At 40.8% G+C, this 10,652-nt stretch overlaps 1 protein-coding gene across 2 annotated transcripts in view; it reads left to right on the plus strand.

Annotated features, from left to right (window-relative positions):
- lars2 (leucyl-tRNA synthetase 2, mitochondrial) overlaps nt 1-9,269 on the plus strand; it is a 40,456-nt gene extending 31,187 nt beyond the window's left edge. The window contains exons 18-22 of one of the 2 annotated variants that reach the window (XR_003222246.1): nt 1,558-1,635; nt 2,864-2,975; nt 4,122-4,249; nt 6,590-7,470; nt 7,770-9,269. Coding sequence is in view for 1 of the 2 variants with exons in the window: in XM_019365003.2 (XP_019220548.1) it covers nt 1,558-1,635; nt 2,864-2,975; nt 4,122-4,249; nt 6,590-6,769 (498 nt within the window). In the remaining variant the exon portion in view is untranslated. Of the gene's footprint in view, nt 1-1,557; nt 1,636-2,863; nt 2,976-4,121; nt 4,250-6,589 lie in introns of both variants that reach the window. The other variant, XM_019365003.2, reaches the window with a different exon arrangement.
- Nucleotides 9,270-10,652: the final 1,383 nt, after the last annotated feature.

The raw sequence follows: 10,652 nt of genomic DNA on the forward strand, positions 1-10,652 counted from the left end.
TGGGACAGTTTAAGCTCTTTTTGACAGAGCTAGGATCACATCTGTGTGTCTGAGGTATAATAGTATTCTTTTACTATTTCCATATCATCATTTTGAGCTATGAGCACATTTATTCCAAAATGCAGTCTGATATATCAATTGTGTTTATTCAGATCCAAAAAATCGAGCTTGGTTCGGAAAAACTCAGTGCTTCAAATTTGTAGGTGTGAACAGCTCCGCTGAGAACGGGTGAATCCCAAAAATATTTCTAACTCACAAAATATTTGCACAGATTTTCCACATCCAGTGTGTAAAGGCCTTTAGGCTGTCTGTGAAATTTGTCTTGGGCCAACAATATTAAACTTGGCACCATTCGCATAATACAACCAACACCAGAAGTCAACCAATAAATAAGTTAATTAGTCAAATAATTAATAAACATTTGTTTCCCATATATGACTTAAAGCAGAGGTGTCCAACTCCAGGCCTCGAGGGCCGGTGTCCTGCAGGTTTTAGATGTGTGCTTGATCCAACACAGCTGATTTAAATGTCTAAATAACCTCCTCAATATGTCTTGAAGTTCTGCAGAGGCCTGGTAATGAATTAATAATTTGATTCAGATGTGTTGACCCAGGGTGATATCTAAAACCTGCAGGACACCGGCCCTTGAGGCCTGGAGTTGGACACCCCTGGCTTAAAGTGTCTCATTGTGACATTAAACTGTGACATATTGCAGCACTTCTCACCAGCAGGGGTCAGATATGTGCCCATTGTCAAATCTCGGGTTGTCACCCAGATTTAACGTTCACTGTCCTTCAGCAACATATTGCATCTGTCATTTTGCTCAGTTTTGAATTTGGCTCTCAGCTTGTTCCTCTTATCTGTGCTAAAGTTGTTAATAATTTCCTTCAGCCTTTTGTTACAGTTGGAAGACACGTTAAGAAGTCTTTTCTCATTTATAAGGTACCGAATGACAGCAAGTAATAGATCACTCGTTACACAGTCGCAGTACAAAGTCCTGAGTTGTGGCATTTCAATACTAAACATCCGTCGCAACCTGAAACCCCCGGAATAAAGGGTAGCAGCAGAAGGCGTTGGAAATTGATTTTAAACTGTGTCTCCTTTCACACTTTATAAATAGCCTTCTCTGGCTGGCAGGTTTGATAGTCGCTCTCTACCCCCCGCCTCCCACCTCAAGGCCATTGCTTTTAAAGGACCTCAGGCTGTTTGCCCTAAGCCCTCAAAGCCGAGGCTGTCCTTTGATCTGTCCCTCAAAAGCCTCGTTGATAAACCTGCTCCCTGTGGACCCTCCCAAATGGCTCCCTTTTCCCTGAAAGCTGAGCAGGGGAATGTTGACTCGCTTTGTGGCTTCAGCTGGTCCACATGACGATAAGGCCCGTCTTCTGAACCTGTTATTGTTTTCCAGTGATTCATCAGAGGCACACTCAGTAATAATAAGTGACAACACCAACCCATCTGGAAGCAGCCGTATGTCTAGGATCCAGAAACGCATCATAGAGCCTCAGACTGTCGTTTTTACTCACCGACTGTGCCGTGTTTCTCTGTTGGTGTTTTCAGGTGACGACTCACTTCACAGAGGACTTCCTTTTCAACGCAGCCATATCTCGCCTAATGGGACTCACTAACACACTGAGCGTGAGTGTGCTCTCTTATACCTTGAAGGACAGTACTGTGCAAAAAGTCTTGAGCCACCAGCTATTTCTTTATAATTTACTTCCAAGGAGCCAGACTTCCCCTTGTAATTTTTTAATGTGGTCACAGGTGATGGTTCTCCAGGGTTTCTGAAGGTCTTTCAAGGTTTTTCTTTGGAAATTGGCTGTTTTTTCACTCATTTTCAGTCCAGTTTCAGTTTCTTTCGTTGAATCTATGAAAAATGCCTAAGATAACATAGTTTGACAGGCATAAAATTGCATTTTTGCACCAAGCGCTATTAGCCTAAAACTTGGCTAACTTGGCTAAAAATAAATAAATACATCAGATGAGCAACATCTAAAGTCACGTCCTTAAGAAATAGGAAAACAAATGCAGAAAAGACCTGACAAAGGACCTGAGAGGTCTTAGGGTAGCTCTCAAGAAGCTATTCTTAAGGCAGGGACAAATAGCTGAGGTATGACATCAGAATCAGTGGTAGCATGTTTGATGGGGTGATGAACCCAACTGAAATTTTTGTTGTTAATATGTAAAGAGGAGTCCGGAGAGAGATGCAACAGTGTCTACAGTCATCTTTAACACGGTTGAAGCTCTGTCATGGTTTGAGAGCCAATGGTCTTGGAGATCTTGTCCAAAAAAAAGTAGAATCAGAATTTGATCCACCATCGAGAAAGTGCTTGATTGGAAGAAGCTTCATTTTTCAGCATGACAATGATCTCAAACACACTGCCAGTGCAGTAAAAGCATACCTGCATAGAAAAACATCAATCAGTCATGGATTGGCCTCCTCAAAGCCTGGACCTCAGCATTGTTGAGGCAGTGTGGGGTCATCCTAACACTGAATAGAACAAAAGGCAGCCAACATCCAAATAGCATTCAAGATGCCTGGAGAACTCTTCCTAAAGACTACTTAAAGAAATGACAAGAAAGCTGCCTAAGAGAGTTCAGGCTGTTGAAGAATAAAAATATCGACTTTTAAGCTCATTGTACAAACTCTGTTTTACCTTCTATACTGTACTTCCATCAATGTTCTCACATGTTTCAGTGAACCATTGCACCTATTTCCCATTTTCCTTGCAAAATATGAATAAATGAGGCATGACTCAAGACTTTTTGCACAGTACTGGCTGCAAATATGGTACAATTATTTTTTTTTTTTTTAAAATTGAACACACTGGAAATCACATTTTTTCCACTGCTTCTGTGTGTCTAGAGTGCAACAGTCAGGCTGTTGCAACACAGCGTGGAGTTTGAGGAAGCTCTGGCTGCCCTGGTTATGATGACAGCACCCATGGCCCCTCACTTAGCTTCTGAGCTTTGGGCAGGTTGGTCAAGTTCATGCATATATTTAGTGTAAAGAAGAAATGTGTCACATGATGAGGAACAAAGATTGAACAAACCGTGTCTTACACTTAGCTACTTGCCAACTGAAATTTAAATAATGAGGATAATTTTGGTGTGTAAAAGAGGAAGCGGCCTCTGCTAAACATCTAATTTACACCAGTGAACGCCCAACGATGAGTGGTGATGATCAGTACACTCAACCTGAAATAAACAGTGCTGAAAGCCTTTTGTAGCAGCTAAACAACAGAAAGGAAGCTCTAGCGTCACTTTCTGTGTCTCGTGTGGAAGCGTGCCCTTGTGCTGCCCGGAGGACATCCTTTTCTTTTCATGGATGCACAGACGCGAGCTTTCTGCACACAGCTGACAGAGGAGAGAACCGGAAAAACAGAGTCCAGCTGAAAGGAAAGCGTAAAGTGTGTGTGCTGGTTTTAATGAGTGTCAGTAAGCATGTTTTGTGTTTGTGTGTGCTCATGTACGTATAGCAGAAGAAGCTATAGAAGCTGTGAGAAGATGACGCCCAACACACACGTTTAAGTTGTTTTTTAGTGAAACTAAGTTCAGCACGGTAGCATCAGCAAACTTTTTGTTTATTGTCCTCCCTTACACCCCTCACCCCCCATTTAAAATAAATAAATAAATAAATGAAAATCCTCAGTTATTCAGCTTACTCGAGTTTCACTGCATAGTTTCCCCGGTACGTGTTCGTCATGTTTTGCCCCCACAGTCTGAGAACCACCGATGCAGAGCGTTATAAACAGGACATACAAGACGTGTGACCTCTGTTGCACTCTGTACTTTACTCTCTGAGCCGTTCTTCGTAATTTTACACACACAGTGCAGGATAGAGGAAGTTCACATCCTTCCCTTGGGCCTCCAGAGGACAGGAGCTTGCTGTAAGAATAGCTGCGTTGTTGTTATGTGACCCATTACCGAGATGTTGTCTCAGCAAAAAGATTAACCTATACAAGCAACATTAAAGTCATCCGCAGAGCTATAAAATAAAATGTATATATAACTTTTTTTCTTTCTTTAAAAAAAAAAAAAAAAATTTTCTGGCTGACTCTTTTGTACCTCCGCATATGTTTCCTGAGAGTCAGCAAATATTGTCCTTGTTGGGTCTTTCCCAGGTCTTTGCCAGGTGAAACAGCCCCTCAGCCCCATCCTCCAACATGGAGGGGATGTCCTGCAGCAGTCCTGGCCGACTGTGGACCCAGAGTATCTGGAGGTCCCTGACTTTGTGGAATTGTCTGTACTGGTAAGTTCAGATAAACGTGAACTCAGTCAATATGCAGCACTGCTGAAGGTTCTGACTCAGTGACCGAACAATAAATACAGAAATAAATGGTTGTCATGGTTAAATGAAGCACTTACATTTCCTAATTCCTTTTCTTTTGTTGGTCATTGCATTTGTACATGTTAACATTGTGAAGACAACCTGCTGAAGTTCAAACTGAGCATCAAAATGGGGAAGAAAGGTGATGTAAGTGAACATGGAATGATTGTTGGTTTAGATGGGCTGGTCTGAGTATTTCAGAAACTACTGAGATTTTCCCACCCAACTATCTCTGGAGTTTACACACAATGGTCTGACAAAGCGAAACTATCCACTGAGCAAAAGTTCTCTGGGTGAAAATACCTTGTTGAATGCCAGAGGTCAGGGGTCAATGGCCAGACTGCTTTGAGCTGATAGGAAAGCAACAGGAATTCAAATAACCACGAGTAACAATCAGGGAACACTCCATATTATGGTGGTTAGCACATTTACCTAACATGCAGAAGATTCCAGTTTGACACTGGGAGGAGACACAAACCTGACAACAGAAGATTGGAGAAATGTCTTGATTTCTGCTGTGATATTTGGATGTTAGGTTCAGAATTTGGTGTTTAAAAAAAACAAACAAAAAAGACAAAACACATGTATCCATAAATAATGCTGGTGATGGCGTTCTAATGGCACACACTAGTCCCTTAGTACCAATTAGTACCATTGTTTTAACACCTACCTGAGTATTGCTGATGCTCATGTCTGTCCCTTTAAATGTGCACTCAAATGCCACCAGTCACCAGATCTCAATCCAGTAGAGCACCTTTGGTGGTCCAACCCAGTACTACCAAGGTGTACCTAACAAAGTGGCCAGTGAGTTTATATACAGAACTTTAGTAAAATGAATATGCCTGTTTTTCTCATACATCCTCTAGCGTTTCCTAAAACGCTCCACTTTTACTTCCATGATTACTTCCATAGTCTGTAATTTTCAGGAGAGCCTATGATTAGCCTCTGTGTGTATGTGCGCGCGCATGTAGATGTCTTTACAAGTTGGTGCGTACCTGTTTGTGTTTATGCGTCGGCATGTCGGACACTATGCTTAAAGTTAAAAAGACAAGTTGGTCAGTAATTAAAAGTTAAGAACAGAGTTCCTGCCTTGCTGTCACTCACTCACTCGTGTACTTTCTTTACAAAAAAAGCAATTAAAAAACGCCTGTTAGCCAAAATGAAGCCTGTGACTGGTTCTGAGCTGAGTACATCAAGTGTCTGTGTTTTTCAACATGCACAGACAATCAGAGGACGTATCCAGCTGTGATAGTGGGTTTTTTTTTTTTTAAGAAAATCCATTTGTATCAGAGTGCTATTCTTCGTTCTGCCCTGGATATCCACTAGGCTAATAGATAAAAGCTCCAACTGCTGTAATGGGACTATTTTCTCTTTCAGGAGGTAGTATCCCCCTGAGAGAACCTGCTAATCCCTTCTCACACGCACACACACCTGTGATTTCAACAAACACTAAGCTGAATAACAGCGCTGCTCTTTCACTTGAGTTTTACGTGGAAAAAGAGACGAGAAACACGAGACAGAAATGGGTGTGTCTACTTATTCTATTCCCACTACAGAGATATAAATCTCATTGCAGTGACATTTTGGGAAATCAGCACATTTCTGTGTAAATACTCAGTTAGGTAAGGGTTACCTTAGCAAGAAGAAGTAGTGTTTATGGTTAGGCTAGCACACGTCTGAGTGCGGGTGGGTGTGCCCAGTTCTGTTCTCACAATACTCCATATGTATTTTCCGTGTCTTAGTGAAAATAATACTCTTTTACACATCTCTGAGTCACACGCACTGTATATATATTTGAGCTTCCATTGCTCGATGATGATGATAATGATGATGGTTCTGGTGGTTTTCCCTTAGACTGAGCGCTCTGTTGTGGGTTTCCTCACTCTCTCAGTCCTCTAATCACGTACTCGGGTTTGTCCCAGAATGGAGGCCAATCCCGAGCACACGCACACACAAGCGTGCACACCCTTAATTTACAACCACCTCTAAAAGCAGCATCATGTTCAGCGTGTGCACACATACACTTGCTTCCAAACATACAAGACCGAGTGTCCTTACCATGCGTACCACTAACTATGTGTTTTAAAGGATGCACTGTATATGTAGAGGGAAAAGGTGGAGTCTGCTATTTTAGGAGTTTTGTGCCAGGAGGTAGTTTATAATACAACTTTCAATGGCAGAACTTTTGTTTTTCAAAATAACTAAATGAAAAAACCTTTCAGTAACTTCTCTCAACTCTCGCCTTCTGTTTCTCGCTCTTAGATAAACAACAAGTCCTGTGGCATGGTGACCGTCCCTGTGCAGGTGTCCAAAGATACCAGCCGGGTACAGCAGCTGGTTCTCGAGAGCCCCGTCGGACAGAAGTTTCTGAGCGAACGCAACATAAAGAGAGCCATCTTGTCTCCCAGGACTGCTCTCATCAACTTCCTTGTTGATGAGTGACACTGGATTGTTCACCAATGCTTTTGAGACAGACAAAAGAGGTGGACTTTTTAAAAATCTATTTAAGAAAACGTGAAAGGCTGAACGTCAGTTTAGATAAAAATTCAATAATATCCATGTAAATATCTATATAGACATTTTATTTATGTTTTCTATTTTTAATAAAAGAGCAACTGCAGGTTTCCAGTCTCTTTAATGCAGCACCTATCTTTTCTAAATCAGACTCCCAATTATTCAGGACTTCACCTCCACCCAAAGACCACTTTAGATTCCAGTCATTGTTCACATTCTCTACCTTAAGCATCGCACCCACAGCTTCACACCTCTCAATCTACCAGTGCACGTCTCAGCCAAGTCATGCAGCTGTGATTTGCCTTATCAGCACTTGTGTGCACCTCCGGCCATGTTTTTTTTTTGGCTGCACAGACATAGACTGCCATTTGGCTACTGGATGTGGCGCTGCGTGAACCCTGGCCGGCTGGAGTTAACTGAAGGGCCTCGTGTGGTCGGGGGATTTTTAACCTTGCCACCGCATCATTTGTTCTGCCCCTCATGACCAACTGTGCCTATTCATCAGCTCTGTGTCTTGACGTTAGACCAACATGACTCAGCCCTTAGCGCTGTCCTGGCAGAGCGCACACACCAGAGGCACTGAAATCTATCTGTGAACACGCCCACTGGCCTATCTGGAATGAGTATGAGTAAGCATTAACTTGATATATAAAACCATTTCTCTTCAGCAAGTTATTGTGCCCACATCTCCGATTAGTTGAGTTTTTGAAAGCTATATGGGTAATAGCTAAAGCGTTGCTAAGGACATGCTTTTAATTTGATAGGAATCATATTGGCCAGCTTGTAACTGATAAAATCATTGCTTGCTGTATATATTGTTTTTAGTTACTATTGCTGAATTTTTAAAATGCGCAGACACACAAACAAAAAAATGTTTCTTACTGACCCCCTCAATCCTTTTCCCATATTTCTGTGCGTTATCTCTCAGCATCAGGTGACAGGAAGAGGCTCACGAGAGAGACAGAATAACAGGAAGTGAAACCAGGAGTTAGAGGGGAGTAAAGAACTTTAACTCTGTTCGTTGTTTTTCTCATTGTCTTAGATTTACACAATGGCTTGATGCTGTCGCAACCCAAAACAAAGCGAGACAAAGAAACGGAGGCATTTACCTTCACTGTGCTCATCTCTTTATCACACATTCAAACTGTCTGTTTTAAAATAGCCATGAGAACCAGGAGGAGTTTGTTTTTAATCCCCTGATCTCTTCCTTTTTTACTCTTTTCACACCTTCATTTACTTTTCTCACTGGTAACAGCAGCTAATAAGCATGTCTGAACTTGAGGTGGCCTCAAAAATGGGCCCCGAGTTGCTGTTTCATTAAAGAGAGCAACAGTGTAACTGTTGTTTAGAGCAGTCTGAGTGACATGATAGAAAATCCTTCCTGGACTAAAGTTAGCCCCTTTGAATAAATTTGATCTGAACTACAGTGATGCATTCATTTTGTCACTTTCAGCTCATGGCATCATTTAACACTTTTTGTCATCTCTGCAGTTTCCATGACGACGAGGATCATTGAAAAGGCAACAATAATCCACTATGACTCACTTTCTCTTCAGATCGCAGTCATACCCTTTCTTACACAAGAACTGTACAGCATGGATTGTCTTTGATGAGTTGAACTAAATCACTCCTCTGCTTCTTGAGAAATTCTGCTGGTGAGGCGGATAAGGGTGGAGCATGCAGCGGCGCAGTCCTGGTCGCCCTCCATTGCAGCAGTCGAGTCCCTGGACTGGGGCTGTGTGTTCCCACAGGGGGACGTTGTAATGCCACAGCTCATTATCTTGCAGGATATCTTCAGTTCATCTGCTGTAGATAGTTTCTAGACTGGACTTTTTTTTTTTGTCCTTCACCTGTCCAGTTTCCTCTAATTTTTAAGGACACTGCACACCATGCTGAGATATGTGAAGTTTACAACTAATAACTTTCTGAAAAACACCTAGGGCTAAAGAAATGAAAGCGAAACAGGCTAATGTGTAGAACACAATATACATCCCATGAATTAGGTGCTATTTTTATGCTTGAATGATTCACAGGTCAGTCTTGAGTGGCTTTAACAAACAAAACAAAAAAGAAAACGTTCATCTGAAAAAGGTCGGGTACAAGGACTGGACTGAAAATGAAAAGACTTTTAGAAAGCTTGAAGAAATACTGCTCAAGACCACTTGGAAAAATGAGAAAGTCTGGCTGCTTGGAAGTAAAATGTAAAGAAATGAGGAGAAATGGTTTAAGATAATCCACTCTAGATCATGTTTGTCTTTTGTGAATTTAATATATTTACTGTGCCGGCTATATCCCTCTCTGTGCAGAGGAACAATTACTCAGTTGTTTTGTTTTGTATTGAAAGGATCCATGTATAATATAAGTACAAACAAACCGATGTCCTCACTGTAAAGCCATCCAAGGCAGTATCATAAAGCACTGACCAGTGTTCATTCTTCCTTTGTTCTGCTTTCATCCATCTTTACATGCTGGTTTTTCAAACATATCTATTAATTCCATCTATTTCCATCTAACCAGTCAAACTGTTGTGTCTTGGCACATAGAGTTGTTACGGCTAATGCTTCAAAGTAAAAGCAAACATTTCACAAACTGCATCTGCTTTTATGGAAGTGTTAATGCCTTACAACAACAAAAAAGACTTCTGATCATTAGTTTAAGAATATATGGCATTATCAGTGGGCAGATTTCATTAACTGCTACAATTTCATTGCTTTTTTTTTACAAAATGCCTTGGCAGATATCCTTATAAAAGAGTAACAACAGAGCTTTGGATTCCTGGAAATAATAGTGTTATATAAAAAAAAAAGGTTAACTGTTGACACTGTCCCCTCTGATGTAACCATGAACATGTAGGGAGTCTGAAACCTGGCTTTTATTTTTTGGTTGTGTGTTTGTTTGTTTATATCCTTTGTTTTTTTTTTTTTCATTTAATGAGGCTCTAATGACACAATTAACATAACGGGTGAAATTAAATGAGCTCATGTTTTCCAGAGTTATTGTCACCACATGCTTGGATTTTCCCCATAGATATTTAGCAAAGTAAATGCAGAACACGGCAACACTAATATTATGGATGGCACACAGACAATATTCAAAATACATAGGTTTTAATTTAAGTCAGTCTGGAGATATAATTTTGTCACTTTTATGATGCTTTCTCAAATGTTTATTTTATTACGTTTTGTACAAGACATCCAGGGTTCAAATCCAGGACACTCACAGCAATTTCATGTCCGAGTGCCATGCTAACAACATTTTGGATATAAAAATCTGGACATATTCATAAATGTCCCACACTACATGCTGCAACTGCATCTTTATTTGAAATAAATAATATTTTATAACTTTGTGGATGCTGCTCAATTTATTTAAGCAATAACACATTTGAGCAGCTGCTCTAGTTTGTCCTTTTTTCCCTTCTTTGCAGCAATAGTGTGCCCAGCTGTTCTGATGAATGTGTTTAAGGGGTAAGTAAAGCAAGTTAAGCCTCCTGCTTAAAGGGGGGGGGGATTGCATTACAGTGACTGTTTCTTCAGGCTAAACCTTTTACTTTTATTATGCCACCAGGCTTCATATATATATATGTATATTTTTTCACAATAACTGTGGCTGTCAGACAATATAAGCACACTCAGGCTTTATGTAGGACACATAAAATATTTTCTGTCTACACATTATGAGTTTGTCCTGCTGTACCCCAACTCTGCCTCAAATATTCCAGACGGGTCAGGACACAATGCAAAGGGGTTACACTCTGTGTGTGTGTGTGTGTGTGTGTGTGTGTGTGTGTGTGTGTGTGTGTTTTGCATGA

Source organism: Oreochromis niloticus, linkage group LG11 (assembly GCF_001858045.2).
Source record: "Oreochromis niloticus isolate F11D_XX linkage group LG11, O_niloticus_UMD_NMBU, whole genome shotgun sequence".
Lineage (NCBI taxonomy): Eukaryota > Metazoa > Chordata > Actinopteri > Cichliformes > Cichlidae > Oreochromis > Oreochromis niloticus.